The sequence below is a fragment of the Rhamphochromis sp. 'chilingali' genome, assembly GCF_963969265.1.
Source record: "Rhamphochromis sp. 'chilingali' genome assembly, chromosome: 8".
Lineage (NCBI taxonomy): Eukaryota > Metazoa > Chordata > Actinopteri > Cichliformes > Cichlidae > Rhamphochromis > Rhamphochromis sp. 'chilingali'.
The window spans coordinates 40,168,925-40,185,059 of NC_137935.1; the positions used below are offsets into that span (position 1 = coordinate 40,168,925).

General features: G+C 40.3%; 2 protein-coding genes and 1 long non-coding RNA gene across 4 annotated transcripts; 2 read left to right on the plus strand and 1 right to left on the minus strand.

Annotated features, from left to right (window-relative positions):
• Positions 1-7,953: 7,953 nt before the first annotated feature.
• On the plus strand, positions 7,954-10,288 carry LOC308401115. Its single transcript, XR_013972463.1, has 3 exons — positions 7,954-8,462; positions 8,779-8,914; positions 9,197-10,288. It is a non-coding gene; the product is annotated as an uncharacterized lncRNA (long non-coding RNA).
• Positions 10,289-10,416: 128 nt separating this feature from the next.
• On the minus strand, positions 10,417-16,110 carry LOC308401112 (uncharacterized protein; the record flags this gene model as incomplete). 2 transcript variants are annotated; one of them, XR_013972462.1, is made up of 4 exons in its annotated part: positions 10,417-11,524; positions 11,781-11,857; positions 11,946-15,155; positions 15,960-16,099. XR_013972462.1 is itself a non-coding variant. In XM_080889174.1 (4 exons), 4 exons carry the CDS (start codon positions 16,108-16,110, stop codon positions 10,885-10,887), a joined length of 957 nt encoding a protein of 318 aa, XP_080745300.1. In that variant the 3' UTR covers positions 10,417-10,884. The 2 variants fall into 2 exon arrangements, 1 of the variants encoding a protein (XP_080745300.1); XM_080889174.1 differs by having other exon boundaries at positions 11,946-12,034; positions 15,960-16,110.
• Positions 12,407-14,608, plus strand: LOC308401111 (E3 SUMO-protein ligase ZBED1-like; the record flags this gene model as incomplete). Its single annotated transcript, XM_080889173.1, has 3 exons — positions 12,407-13,250; positions 13,436-14,055; positions 14,143-14,608. The coding sequence occupies 3 exons, from the start codon at positions 12,407-12,409 to the stop codon at positions 14,536-14,538; spliced, it is 1,860 nt and encodes a 619-aa protein (XP_080745299.1). The 3' UTR covers positions 14,539-14,608.
• Positions 16,111-16,135: the final 25 nt, after the last annotated feature.

The following is a 16,135-nucleotide window of genomic DNA, read 5'->3' on the forward strand; positions in this document are numbered from 1 at the left end:
CATGTGAGTAAAGTGCAGACTTTCAGCTTGAATTTAATTCATTTTGCAAATATTTTGCAGAACCTGTTAGAGAATAACAAGAATGCTCATACACAGTGCCCCAATTCAGTGACAAGCTGTTTGATGGCCTGCCCTCTCGTTTCTCATGACAAATGAAGCAGACATAATATCAGAATTTTTAAAAACCCAAATAAACCTGTCAGAGAGACAGCAAAAGCTTTAGCTTATTAGAAAGAATGAAAACAGTGACCAGCTCAGCAATGCCAAGAAGGAATGAAAGACCACAAAAGACAACTAAAGGACATGATGACAGAATTACAGTAAAAAACAAAACATCTAACCAAATCAAGAACACCCTTTAGCAGAGGAGTGTATGCCTGTCAAAGTCTACACAATCAAGAGACACCTTCACGACTGGAAAGCAGAGGATTTTTAGGAAGGTACAAACCGGTGATTAAGACCAGGAAGGTCAGATCAGACTTTGCAGTGCACATCTGCACCGTTCTGTAAAAGAAATCTTTGGACAGATGAAACAAACTGAAACAAACGTCGACTTGTAGAAGAGCAATGAGAAGAGAAAAATCTGGAGGAGTGAAACGGCTCATGGTTCAAAGCAGACCACATTATCTGTGTAACGCAGCAGCATTGTTGCATGTATGGGCACGTCATGCTGCCAGTGTAACCAGGTCACCAGTGTTTATTGATGATGTGACTGCTGATAAGTAAAAGGATGAAGTCTGACGTGTACAGAGGTAAACTCCAGGCTCAGGTTCAGCCAAATGCTGCAAAGCTGAAACTGAGTGCAGAGAGAACCACAAACAAGGAGCAGCTCAGGCCGACTGCAGTAAAGCCTGGCAGAGCAACTCCAGGGAGGAAGCAACATTTGGTGCTGACCATGGGTTCGAGGCTTTAGGCAGTCATTGACTGCAAAGTTTTGTCATCCACATATTAAAAAGAGTTTTTATATTTAAAATTATGTTTAGTCTGTCTCGTTAATTTTGATCTTCTAAAAATGGAGGACAATTTATAAAAAAGTCTGCCTTAAACAGTTTATGAAAAACAGTTCACTGTAGAGTTAAAGCTAAAAGTTGAATCACATAGTGATTGATTTACAATCCAGTGTGTCACTGCACCGAACAGTATAGAGGACACTTCCCTGGGTCATCCATCCCAAGCTATGGACAGGACACTAAAGAGTTGAAGACAGGTAGTGCAGGTAGCACAGAGTGGGTGGAGACGAGTGTTGTCCAGAACACTGAAGATGGGTTGTGGACTGCACTTCACGATGACAGGAACTCAAAGCATACCACCAAGGCAACAATGGAGTGGCTAAAGACCTCAGTCCTATGGAAAGAAGATGAAGTTGCCGGGGGTCAGCCAAGAACATAAAAGATTCAAAGAGTTCCTGGAAAGAGGGGTGGACCAGAATCCCTCCTGAGATGGGTGCAAACCTGGTGACCGAGCACAAGAAATGTTTTAAGCGTTTCTCAAGTATTAAGTCATGTTTTGCTTTGCAATCAAATACTTATTTATCTCAATGGCATTCAAATCCATTTATAACTTTTATGTAATATTTGGGTGATATTCCATCTCTCCTCATTAAAATCAAAGTACCATAAATATATAATATTCTAATAATAATACTGTTCATTTCTTTGTAAGTAAACAGTTGATTGTTTCCCTGTAAAGCATGTTAGTAACTTACTTTTAGATGTGCAGTTGTGGTTAAGCTGCTTTAGCTCTCAGCTGTACCTTCATATTCTAAAATGAGCAGACCATCCTTACTATCAGCATATAATTTACCTGAATTTGGGATTGTTCCCAACACCAATAATATTGCCAATATTAGCTAACAGTAGTACAGATTTTTTAGGGAAAGCCTACAATACATTTGCTGTGCCATCGTTTAGTGTATATGCATGTTAAGTTGTCATTTTCACTAGAAGAATTCAGGTTTATGTATGGCCAGAGACATTGTGTTGCTTCCTATAAAAAGAATGCACAATGAGCAAATCACTTTACATGTAGACGTGTAGATGTTACCAACAGAAAGTCTCTGAGACGGCCAACCCTGAGCAGTACACAGACTCTCGTGAGTCAAATCCTTACTGAATATAACGTGGCTCTGTTCTCTCTCTGGTATTCTTTACTACCGCTCAGTCTGGATTGTGACGGGATAAATCTGTGCTTCCCCATCCTCTTTAAAGTATTACTGTATGCTATGTGTGCAGTCAAAGTGCAAATTGTTTATACAGCTCTGCAATATTACCATATTTCTCCACAATATCTCCAGTTGGTGGTCGATTTCCTCCACTTTACTTTCATTGATTTCTTTCTTCAGAGATTACTTTCAGAAACATCCTCCAAGATTCTCCTTTTTTCTGCACAATCTTTGAATTATTTGGATATCGACTGGATTCCCACTGGACAAAAGAATTAGTCTTTGTTATAACAATATCACAGGTATAATATGCAGCCAGGAGCAGGGTTTAATCATGGTATAAAATGCAGATTAGAGACAGGCCTATTGTTTTTGGTTTGGTTTAGTTTGAATCAGGTGTAAATGTCTTAACTTCCACCAAATTAACAAACCTTTCACCTGTTTGGAAATGCCAGCAAAAGAAAAGTGTAATTTAAAAAAAGTACGAGGATTCATTTCAAATATCTCATCTTCTATTTTCTGAAGAATGGCTTGTTTAGCATGTGGCTTAAAATAAACCAAGTCTGGACCCTAGATTGTCTTTGGTGTCTTGGTGGATGTTAAGAGGTTAACTGTGCTGTTGGGTTTTGTGTATGTGTCAAGTCAACATGGTATGCAGGGTGCTCAGCTGCGGACAGGAAAGTACTGCAGAGGGTCATCAACACAGCCCAGAAGATCACTGGCTGCTCTCTGCCCAGCCTGGAGGTCACTGCAAACTCTCAGTACCTCAGCAGAGCTGGCAATATCATCAAGGACCACTCTCACCCCAGCAACCAACTGTTTGAACTATTACCGTCAGGCCGACGGTACAGGTCACATAAAACCAGGACAAACAGATTCAGGGATAGCTTCTTTCCCAGAGCTATCACCGTAGTAAATAAGCACAAAAACAATTGAACCTATTCCATACCGTCACTGTCATTATATTATGCTGCTATTCATACTGTCATTATATTAATGCTGCTATCCTGTATATATCGTACTTACTATTGTTTGAGTACTTACGATTGGTTTTTTGTACTTTTACATTTATTATTGAAACTTGCACCAAGGGAGTGGCACTCCAATGTCGTTGTACTCTGTACAATGACAATAAAGGCTATTCTATTCTAAGTTGCTGTCATTATGAAGCAGCTAACTTCCGTTATCTATTGTAATTCCTCATTACAAGAGCGGCTTCTCCCATCCACCTTCAGACTGCTCAGCTGCTGCAGTGCTAATGTTAGCTATACTGTTGTTTCATGTGTTGAAATTATAACGGTCGCAAGGTGATGTGAAGGGGACCAGATGGGAAAAAGCCACACGAGCCTTCAGTCGTTTTTCAAAGCTTTGAATATATTCTTTTTTCCACGTGCAGAGGTTTAACATGTTCACCAGCGACACATCTAAAAATGAACAACCCAGCCTCTCAAAAAACCCGCCTTGAATAGATGCTGGTCATACCGCCACCAATAAAACGTAAAAGATTTCCCCTAAAAACCTAAACAGTGAAACACTGCAGGTATTCTAACACACCTCACGTGTGTCTGATTACAAACACACCCCAGCTAAACAATATACAAACTAACTAAATCAAATCAAATAAATCCAATCAGCCTCTGCAAATAAGTCTTTTGAACTAATGTTGCTGTTTGCATGTGTTTCCACTCATTCCAAGTTTATTCTAATGTTGAGACGTTACCATATTTGGCCATATTTAGTAACTGTGAGATGGATAAGTGCACAGTACTAAACAGTGTAGGCTAAAGCTGAGGAAACCCTTTTATTTTTCAGATCATTCCAGTTAATTCTATTAGACCAGTGTTTACCATATCTGTGTTGAATCATCACATTTCTTTTCTTCTTTTCGTACAGCAAACTATCAGCTCTAGATGTATTACCACTCCTGGAGCCTCCTTTGTAGAGCATGCAGGAAGTAGAACATTAAGGAGATGACGGGCTACAGATTGTTTAATGCCTGATCTGGCTGTGATGTTTGCCTTCTCACTTCAACCTCCTCAGTGTTATTTCTCCAAAGGCTCAGGGCTGCAGTGCACGTGTAAACAGCTACAATGTGAGACACAGCCATGTTTGTTTCTCCATCAAACCCACCCGAGTGTCAGCTGAACACTGGAAGAACAGAACTGAAGGAAATCTGAACATTTATACAAAGGCATTGACGTGGTCTGTGCCACCAGTCTGCTCAAGTTTGTTTGCTGCTGCAAACACCACCACTTCTTTATTCTTCGTGTCAGGAATGTTTGTTTATTTGAAAGTTCTCCTCCTTCTCTCTTCTGATAATCGGAAGGTTAGCGCTTTGATCCCTGGATGCTCCAGTGTGCTTGAATCAGTACCTTGGCACAAATACTGAACATCAATATGTTGATCTGAGTATGAATGTGTGTATGAAACATGTTGTATAAAGTGTTGTTATAAAGAGTAGAGAATACGGTCCATTTTATATTTACTCCGAGGGAGTTGTGGGCGCTGCAGGTGGAGCCTCTCGGCTTGACACCTGTTCTGCATTCGTTCGTGACCTTTCCACTTCACCTTTCTGGAGACCCCTCTGCCTGTCTCCTCGGAGTCATCTGCTCAGGAAACAAATTTCATTGCATAATTTACAAGATCACCTTGGCCCTGACGAACCACTTCTTTCCTCTTAGGCACACACTCCTGCCGCGTGCTGGTAGAGAAACATGTCGGTCTCATCTTTTGTGCACACTTGTGTTTTGAACAAGGTAAAAATGTTACCACTCAAATATTAATGAGTGACTGACTGTGCTTTGGACAAACAGAGGAAATAAGAGATGAGAAGAAAAGTGCTTGTGTGCATGATGGAAACAGCGCTACATAAGAACCAGTCCATTTACAAACAGCTAACTGAGTCTGGGTCTTGCTTTGCAGCTCAGCACCCGGGCGCCTCGTAGTGGCTGAATAAACCATGAACTCCTCTGTATACCAAAGTGTTCTAGAGTCAAATGTGGGGCCGTCTGTCTGAGAACTAAAGCTTGGCTAAAAGTGGCTCATGCAACACGACAACGATCCCAAGCACAGCAGCAAATCAATAGGAGAACGGCTGAAAAAGACTAGTATTAACCCGATTCTTTTGTCCCCATGATAGAACAGAGAAAACCGACTCATAGTGGTTAAAACATTTATATTTCTTTTTATTCAATCATCTCCCGGAAGAGAGACCCCTGCAGAGCCCAAACGCCAGTTGCAGGATCTCTAACATTAGAATCATAAAGTGTGTCTCATAAAGGTTTTATTTTGGTACTTTACACGTCACAGTTTCAATGCAAACATTGCTTATAAGGCAAAGTTCCTCTTTTCTGTCTGGCTTTCTGTATTTATTAATATGCTGTACAGCTCCACACTTCCTGTTTTCAGTCTGGGTGAGCGCTTAGTTTGTGAGTCAAAAGTGGCCTTGCTCTACAAACCTTCATGATTAAAGTACATAAAACAATATAATAAGAAAATAAGGATACTGAGGATATATTAATTACATGACACTAGAATCAGAGTTGTGCAAACAAAGTCCAGACTTCAAACCTGACTGCAGTGCTGTGGCAGGAAGAGACAGGATGTAATATATAATGTGTTAATATTGATCTCATTTTAAAACCTGGTAATGACTAGAATATGTTTTCATTATGCTCTGATATAAAATCTTTGAACTGATAGAAGGTATTACTTTTTTTTTAGTTTCTCTGATTATTGATTATTTCCACCTGATCATTTTAAATAACATTTATAGCGTGTTTTTGCTGTTGTTGTTTTTTGTTTGTTTGTTTGGTCTGAATTTGCTTTTACAGTTCCAGCTACAACATAATAGAAAGTTTAGCCGAATCAGCAGCTGCATCCATCCACTGTAACAAGGCAGCGTTTAACTTTCTCCTCAGCTGCCTGGCAACAGCAGCCATGTTGTTAATACGAGTAATCAGGTAGCAGTTACAGAGAAAGCCAAAGATCCAAAGTAAGCAAACATGGAGGCAGAAAACAAACACAGGGGAAGCAAAAAGTCCCCAAACAGGTCAAAAGTCTCTAAACACGTCGAATAAACATCTACACAAATATGAGACAAGCTGAAATTACATGCATGAATCGCTGGAATACTTGACTACAGAAAATACTAAGTGGTGACATAATAGCACTTTGTCTTACATATATAAATATGAATAAATATAAAGTGGACAACGACCTAATTGTATTCAGCCGCTGCACCCAACTTTACGTTACAAAAAAGGGATGTGAAATAGAGACAACGGAGGTCGTGGCTCTTGTGAGAGTGAGAAGGTGCAGATTTCAGCAATTTCACACCTGCGAGTGAGAACAGGTGGCCATTACAGCTGGAAACACAAGACACCATCTGCTAATGAAGCTGGCCAGACAACAGCTGCTACTGTGGAAATGATCTACATGTCCTTTTGAGGTACACGGTAACTCAAGGTTTTTACAGGCTTCATTAAAAAAAGTTACTTTATTTCTATGAAAATGAAATATTACAGATGCTGGGCTTTCTTTGGTGGTGGTGGGGGGTTCATTTGTACTTGAAATGTACTTCATTCCTGCCCAATTTCGCAGTAAAGTGAGTAACAAAACTACTGTGTAACATAACTGTGACAACCATTCCTTTTTTGCTTTGGACACATTGTCATTGTGGGTCTACACTGAAGAATTAAAATATAAAACATGCAGAGTCTTGGGTGGAAGTCCTGTATCTGACCCCCCACCCCCTCAAGAACTTGAGAGTGACATGATATTGATCCCAGTCAATAAAGAAAGGCCAAAATACTACTAATAATAACAACAATAAAAGGATAATTACATGAAATATTACATCAGACATTGAAGAGACAGAGACCAAGAGTTCCCTCTAAGTCTAAGTCATGTTTACTGGTGAGTTTTGTTTGAAGATGGAAAGAAGCAGTTGAGCATCATTACCACAGCCTAGCCATTTTAAAGCACATCTCTAACTGTACTTTCTTCTTTGGTTCATCTGTACAATGTCATAATCTACTCTCTTGCCACAAGGCAGCAGCATTGATCTGCACTGAAATCCACCACCTCAGCAGCTTCATCCCATGCACACTTCACTCACAGGCAGCTCTAATCTTTTTCTGTATAATTCCATTGATTTGATTCACCCAGGAAAAATGAAGAGATTTGAAGGTACCCCTCATGACAAGCAGTTAGCAGACAGTTTGTCTTTTTTAGCTTAAATTAATGGTTGTTAGCTTTGAATTAGAGCTTTGATGCGTTATCGCCATATTGGGACGTTACAGTATGTTATGAGGAATCACTAAACAATGATTAAGAAGAATGTGACTGTAATTACTTACACAGCTACACTGAAATATATACTGGTTTGGCGCCTTTTCCCACTTAGAGTTGCTCATGGGTCCTTACATAAGTAAGTCCAAGCACTTGCAGTATTTTGGGTCATTAATTTGAAACATTATAAAAATAAACTTTAACTTTAGGGTTCAACAGGACATGAAAACTTCAAAACGTTCATGATTCTTTGAGTGTCATCTCTCCCTCTTAATGTCTTTGATGTGATGAAAGTTCTTTAATAGACTACTTGCACTAGGGCATGTGACGTATTTCCGTTTCCAAATAGTACCGCTTGTGCGTTTCCGGTACGTTTGCTTATCTATCGGTAGCTATGCTAATGTCGCTTCAGAATGAGTATAAAAAGAAAAGTATTTAAAACAGAACATTTTCAAAAACAGGAGAAGAAATACTCCGAGCATCGCTGTGTCCCACTTTGTTCAGCTTCAGCCAAATTTAACGGCATACTAAGTTTTCATGCCTTTCCGACCCATTCCGACTTGAGAAGACAATGGCTGGTAAATATACGCCGGGATCATTTCACGATTACCTCTCACACCAGGGTCTGCTGCAGACACTTTGCCAGTGATCAACTCATAGAGCCAACAACCCTCGATGGTCGAAGGCGGCTTATTAAAGGTGCTGTACCAACACTTTTTGAGTGGAATGGCTATAAAGTTGAACCACCGCGGCGTAGTGTTTGGGAGAGAACGGAGCGACGCCCTGAACTAGTTCCTCCTGACGATCAAGAAGAGCACAGTCTTACAAGAGATCATGACTACTGCTCAGTCCCTGAGCCGTCTGCATTGGACATATCTGCATCAGCTGCAGAAGACCTGTCCGAAGACGTGGAGACTCTGAGGAAGGAAATACAGGAGTTACGTGTCCAGCGAGAATTTGGGTTACAGCGTTTTGCTGGCTCCGACACTGACATCCGATTCTATACCAGGTACATCTAAGTTCTATTCAAGCTAACTGTTTAAAATATACCAAGGTCACCATCAGTTAAATTTAGAAAGTTTTTCCAGTCTTAATGAAAACAAAATAGATATTTACTTTTTCTCTGCTGATTGTATGTTTTATGTAGATGCTTTAGTATTTAAACGATATCCTAATGCTACAGGTAAAATACAACACCAAATACTCTTAATCAGACTATTTTATACAGCATACCATTAGCATATTTGTCACAGTTCACATTATTTTTATGTCAGTGTGTAATGTTAATTAATGATTGACACGATGTATGTCTCTCTCGTGAATAGATTTCCAAGCTATGATCATTTGATGGCATTCTGGGTTTTGATTGAGCCTTGCATCTATAAAATTATCCGGGTTTCAAGAGCCAAGTCAGCTGCCAATCGGAACGAAGAAGTGTTGACACCTGCACGCACATCAACAGTAGGTTATGGGTTTGTTGGTAGTTAGAACTAGAGGTGTAATGTTATTGTATTTATGTACAATAACATTACTTTATGTACAGTAGCATACATACACAGGTGTATGTATGCTAGACTCAGTATCCTTTACATACATACACCTGTGCACTACAGCACCTCATTGTTTACCCCATGGTACAGTATGGTATGCCTAACCATTACAAAACATTTAGCCAAGAAAAGAATAATTTTACTAGTTCATAGCTTAAGGAGTAACATTTTCCCTTTTGTTTTCACCTTCCAGAGGCAGCTGCTACAGCCAATTGACGAGTTTTTTCTTTTCCTGGTTTTCCTGTCAGTTGGTTTGAAGGAGAGGGACCTGGCACACCGATTTAACATACACCAGTCCACAGTGAGCCGCATTATTGCAACATGGACAAATTTTCTTGCCACTGCACTGGGGTCTCAGTGCATCTGGCTTACACGTGAAGAAGTGCAAGCTTACCTCCCTGAGGAATTCAAAGATTTCTCAGACACCCAGATGATCCTTGACTGTACAGAGCTGAGGTGTCAGACACCATCCTCACCACTTCTCCAAAGTGAAATGTACTCTTCGTACAAATCCCACTGTAGGATGAAAGCCCTGGTTGGCATAGCTCCACATGGTCCAGTGACATTCATCTCTAATCTGTATGCTGGTTCGGTTAGTGACAAGGAACTATTCAAACAATCAGGCATTGCTGAGAAGTTGACTGAAGACATGGCAGTGATGGTAGATAAGGGCTTCCTAATCACTGATTGTTGTAAATGCAAAGTGTACTGCCCACCTTTTCTATCTAAGCAGAAGCAGATGCCAGCATACCAGGTTAAGGAGACGCAGGACATAGCCAGTCTCAGGGTACATGTGGAGCGAGTCATTAGGAGGATCAAACAGAACAAACTTTTTGATAGCATCATTACCATGTCACATGTTTATAATATCAACCAACTGTTTGCAGTGGCATGTATGCTGTCAAATTACCAGAACACAGCATTAGTTAAAAAATGGGTTAAGTGAGACAAGATGGATTTTTCCCAAGACACCAGTGCCAGTACAAGTAACTTATGGAAAATGACCTGCAGCTGAGGCCACTACAGTTGCATTTCTTCCTTCTCAGCTGACAATACTTGATTACAGAACTGGTACTTGAGTGCTGATAGTTGAGTTTCAGTTATTGATAATTCAAATTCATTGCAAATGTTTAATGTTAATAATACTGTTTAATTATACTACTATTATTACTATTCAGATTCAACAAAACTATTTATCAAAATTATAAAGTAAATCACTAAATCGTTTTAAAACCATAAGTGACATTGAACTTTTGTAACATCAAAAATACCATTTGTCATTTTCTACAGTTCAGTTATTGTCTAAATGTATATCAGTATGCTAGGCATGGAGTTTTAAATACTTACCATGTAAATAAGTTCTGCACAAATTCAATGTTTTAATGTGTGTTTTTAAAAATTAAATTGATGCCATTGCTTAAATAACAGTTTATTGATGTCACATAAAGGTAACATGTAACAACAAAAGAATTCATGAAATATATTGAAAATAAAACATCAGTTATTTTGTTCCAGCCTGAAGGATCTGTTTTTCTTTTTGCTGTTTTCACTGTTCATTTTTTCAAACACAGGTATCTTGGCATATATATGTAAAAAAAGAAATAGTCTGCCTTTTCTCTGATTGCATTGTGCACATCTATATCCATGTATATTCTTTGCACTAGGTAGTCCTCTTGTGCCCACACAACAAAGTCACACCACTGCATCCCACTGATGAGCAGTTGTCCTTGCACTTGCCAGTAATATGCGTGGCTCTTTTTTAGTTTAGGGGTACCACATTCCATCTGCACATATTTGCAGTCAATAAAGTTTTGTACATTGGGACATTTGAATTCGACGAAGCCAAACTGGGGGTATTCATTGGGGTCAAAAACAACACCATCAGGAGATGCAGCAAGCAATGGGGTGAATGACCAGACCACAGGGTGAGTAGTTAACATTCATTAGCCTACTATACTCTGCTGCTATTGCAGGCTCCATCTCAGTTCCTCTCCTCATGTCTGCTGTCTGCCTTGTTCCCTTCAATATACGCTCTGCTAGTGACTCGGCCGAGCTCTGGCCTCTGACGTGACACACCTCCCAAAACCTAGAGGCAGTCACTCTGGGCCTGCGGAGCTGATGCCACTCAGACGAAGAGCTTTGCTCACGTGTAGCTTCCTCTATTTTGTGAGCCATTTCCAGAGTTACAGACAAGCTTTTCAGATGCAGAAGCTCTTCTTCTGAGCACACAAACACACAATCTGATGGCAAGATGTCATACCCCTCCAGAGGCAAGTGCGGTGTTGGTGGTGCATCGCGGTGTAGTGTGATGTACCAGGTTGTCAAAACCGGCTGCTGATATGACAGAACACTGCCCTCCTGCACCAGCCCAAAGGCACTTTCCACAAGGGGCTTGTCAGGTCTCATGTTCATTGTGGTCACAAGTGGCCTGTCCTCAATATTAAATTTTGCATATGCCTCCGTTATTCTGAACAAGCAGGGATCTGGTAACGGACCCACCATGCCTCTGTAGAAGCCACTCCTAAAGAAAACATCAATGACAATAATGTAAGGGAGAAGGTTATTATACTGAACAACAACTAAACTAAAAACTAAAAGGTGTAAAACAGTAGTGCATAAGTTAGAGACTGGGATGTATATGTACATGACTGAGTTAGCCGTCTTCAGAAAGTGTAATGTTGTATGTAAATTAATACCTATTCTGACACATGTATGTATGAAAAAAATAGCAACATACATTTGTAACACGTGAAACCAAATTTTACAAATGTAATTACCGTACTCCAGTCTGGGCCATCCTATTTGGTACTGGCTTAGTGAAGATCATGGAGTTGATGGGTCCTGGCCTCACACCCTAACAGAAGACACATTTACTATGGATGGTGTTGCTGTTCATATGTAAACATGGACTAATTCAAAAACTTTAACCTCATTTAAATTACCACTGTCCGTGGCTTGTGCCATTGCTGTTCAGATTCCGTGCAGCTATGCACAGGGGGGACAACCGGCACTCTGAGTTGTGAGTAGTGTGCTGTTTGGAAGAGCAGTGCCACTGTGTGATTGCACATAACAGCGCCTGCCACACAGGAGCACTGGCTATGTGTTAGGGCTGCACGATAAATCGAAAATTTATTGTCATCGCGATATCAGCCTGCGCGATGGGCCCATCGCAAAAGACGGCGTAAACTGCGATAATTGGGTACCTTAAAATGTTTACACACGTGCTGTAAAGAATTTACCAATCAAAGAAATCCATTTACACATTTGACCAGTCGAATAGAGCCCTTCACGGCATTAACCAATCAAATGGATTAGAGGCCCGCCTCCTACGCAGGTCGGGCGCGAACAACGCTGCAGCAACGAGTCAGAGTTGTAATGGCTGAGAGCGAGACGCGTGACGAGAATGCTACTGAACTCGTGGCTAAAAAAAAAAAAAAAAAATAGTACCTCACTTATTTGGAGGTACTTTGGATTTGATAAAGACGACGTTCTCCAAACACAGGTACTCTGCAAAACTTGCCAAACACTCGTGGCAACCACCAGAGGAAACACGACTAATCTCCACCATCATCTTCAATACAACCACAGAGAACTGTTTGAAGAGTTCCAGAAAGATAGGGCTAGCCAAACAAAGGTTGCTAATGTTAAGACAAAGAGCGCAGCAGTCCAACAGCCGTCTCTGTATCAGAGTTTTTCAAGTGGAATTCCTTATGAGAAAACGTCGAAGCGGTACAAAGAAATAACAGAGGCCATTACACATTTTTTGGCTAAAGACATGATGCCTATAAATACAGTTAGCAGAGAGGGCTTCACCAGTCTGATACATAAAGTGGACCAGAGATACCGCATCCCCTCACGAAACTACTTTTCACATGTCGCCATTCCACAAATGTATGAAACATGCCGCAAGACCGTCATGTTTGAACTGAGCCAAGCTGAAAACTACGCAAGCACTACAGACCTATGGTCAAGTCGTACAACGGAACCATATATGAGTTTCACAGTGCACTTCCTCACCGAAGACTTTGAACTGAAAACACGGTGTCTAGAGACTGTGTATTTTCCAGACTCCCACACTAGTGAAAATATAGCCCATGTATTACGTGAGGTGTTAGCCAGCTGGGATCTTAAAGAAGATCGACAAGTGTGCATCACCACAGACAACGGTGCCAATGTTGTGAGAGCCACGGAGCTAAACAACTGGGTCAGACTTCAGTGTTTTGGACACAGGCTGCACCTTGCAATCGGTAAGTTTTATTCAAGGCAGATCTTTTTAGCAATGAAAATGTGCTATACATTATTATCAAATTGATATTGATAAGGATAATGTTACCTTTTTAGACAACTTTAGTTATAAATTTCAATTAGTTTTTTTTTTTAAAAAAAAAGGTTTTAAACATGACAGTTTTTTTGTTTCCTCTTATTTCTCCAGAAAATTCTATCAAAGATGATGCCCGCATTGCCCGAGCCATTGGACTTTGCAAAAAGTTAGTTGGACATTTTTGCCGCAGCTGGAAAGCAAAGATGGCTCTGAAAAAAGCACAGCAGAAGCTCAACCTCCCAGAGCACACACTGATCACAGAATGCCCAACCAGGTGGGGTTCCAGGCAGAAGATGATTGAGAGAGTCCTGGAGCAGCAGCGGGCCATTTCTGATGTCATCTCAGCAGACAAGAAATCAAGACACTTGATTCCTACTTGGCAGGATCTTGAGGTACTGGAGTCTGTCAACCAGGCATTACACCCCCTGCAAGACTTTACAGATGCCCTGTCTGGTGAGAGCTACGTTAGTGTTTCATATGTAAAACCAGTCCTTCATCTGATGAAGACGTCGGTGCTTGCAGAGAAGGAAGAAGACAGTGATTTGACAAAATCAATTAAGAAGAAAATCCTCGAGTACCTGATTACTAAATATGAAAATCCAGCTACCCAGGAACTTATGGACATGGCGTGCTTCATGGATCCCAGATTTAAAGTCAGCTACACCAGCACTGATCGAGTCTCAGACATCAAGACCAGAGTGATGTCAGAAATGGAAGCAGTGGCACAGAAGGTATTCATGCATGCTTATATATAAAACCTTTCAATTCATATTTAGTCCAAAATGTTTACTTTTCTTATAATCTGCTTTCTGTTCCAGGAGAGAAGCTCCGCTGAACCAGAGGCCCAGACAGATGATCCACCCAGTCGTCCCCTGAAGAAGGCAAAAAAGTCCCTGGGCAGTTTCTTCAAGGCAGCTCCAATCCCTACCTCCTCGTTTATGCATCTCTCACAAGCTGTTGAAGCTGAGCTTAACAGCTACTTGCTATCCACGGCCATAGACAGTGAGGAAGACCCCTTGGCATGGTGGAAACTCCACAAAATGACATTCCCACAGCTAAGCAAGCTTGCAAGGAAGTATCTCTGCATACCTGCAAGTAGCTCACCTTCAGAGAGACTTTTTAGTACATCAGGAAACATAGTAACATGTCAGCGCACATGTTTAAAACCTTGGAGAGTAAACATGTTGGTTTTCCTTAACAAGAACTTGCCATAAAAAACATTCACTCAGGAAGGATGAATGCAAGATAGAGAAACCTTTTTTTTTTTTCAAAAAATTACAAAAACACACTACCTACATTGTTCTTAATTGTTGATAATATTAGTCTTGGCCAGTACGACCACAAAGGTAGACAATTGTTCTTTGGTGTGTTCCCACAGCAGACAAGTTCTTACCTATAGTTTAATCTAGTAAAGTTTCCACTCCAGTTTTGACTTGCATCATAACTACTTGGTGAGTGGTAAAATGATGAACAACTGCATAGAGATAATTTGCAGTATAATTTAAGTTATGTTTATTTAAAACTAATTATAGAGACCGGGAAGGATGTCTTTCAGAATTCAAGCCTCAGAAATTTTTTTATGGGGGCAATGTTTCAATGTTTGACTGCACTTTGTTGTTACACTGCTAATACAGCAGCTTTCATTAAATAAAACTGTGCAGTAAAACGGAAATTATGTATTTGTTTTTTGTTTTTTTTTTGCTATTTATTTTATCGCAAGTCATATCGTTATCGCAGTATTGATCACAGTTATCGCACATCGCAGGTTTTCCTAATATCGTGCAGCCCTACTATGTGTCAGTATCACCGGCGATGAATCCAGAAGCTTAATCTAAGAAGAAAGAACGAAAATTAAAAATGTAACATCTTCATGGAAGAGCCGAACAGGAACATAGTTCAGTGTTATGGTTACGTACCCTCCTGAATGCTTAGTGTTTCCTTCTCTCCCTATTAAAACAACTTAACCATGCTTGATAACCGTAATAACTTAGATTGTGTATATTTGCAGTATTAACTTGTTGTCAAATGTTTCTGATCACCCAAACACACGTTGATTTAACTATCTGACTAGTCAAATTAGGAGTGATAAAGCAGGGAGACAAGGAAAACATTCAAGTTGATGGGCCTTTAGGAATGAACTTAACTAATGCTTAAATGAACTGAACCCCACAGAACGGGGATTAACAACTTTACACAGCTTCCTGCCTACACTTAGTCTGTGTGGTGCCTCACTCTTCCTCATTGACCTGTAGCACAGGGCTCTCACACCGACCTCCCCTGACAACCTGTCTTTATTGGACACTGAATAAAGATACAAGTACCATTAGCATTATTTCTGTATTACTCATTTCAGCATGTCTTAAACATATATATTTTACACTTAGCAAGAGTAGCATTAGGTAGTTAACTACCTCCATAGTTAGCCAACTACCTAACGCCATTATAACAGTGTCTAACAACAAAAGTGACATTAGTTAAGAAAACCTCAACTATAGTTTAGGACGACATAAAACACCGTTTAAGAAAACATGTAATGTAGAGAACTGACATCAAATGAAGGACATAGCGGAGTAACGTAGTGTTTGCATTTGACGTTAGCTAGCGTTTCTTTGTCGGTTAATTTACGTTTTCTTACCTTCGTAGTTGTGTATATATGATGCAGCATATAACTTAAATCCTTTATCTAATTTGCTGGCGGGGGTAGTCGTCACTCTGCAAATCCGATGAACATCGGTGATGTTCAATTTTGGGAGCTCTTGTAGGCATCGAGTGTAGAACGTCGCCATGGTTTAACCGCACCGGAAGCACTGG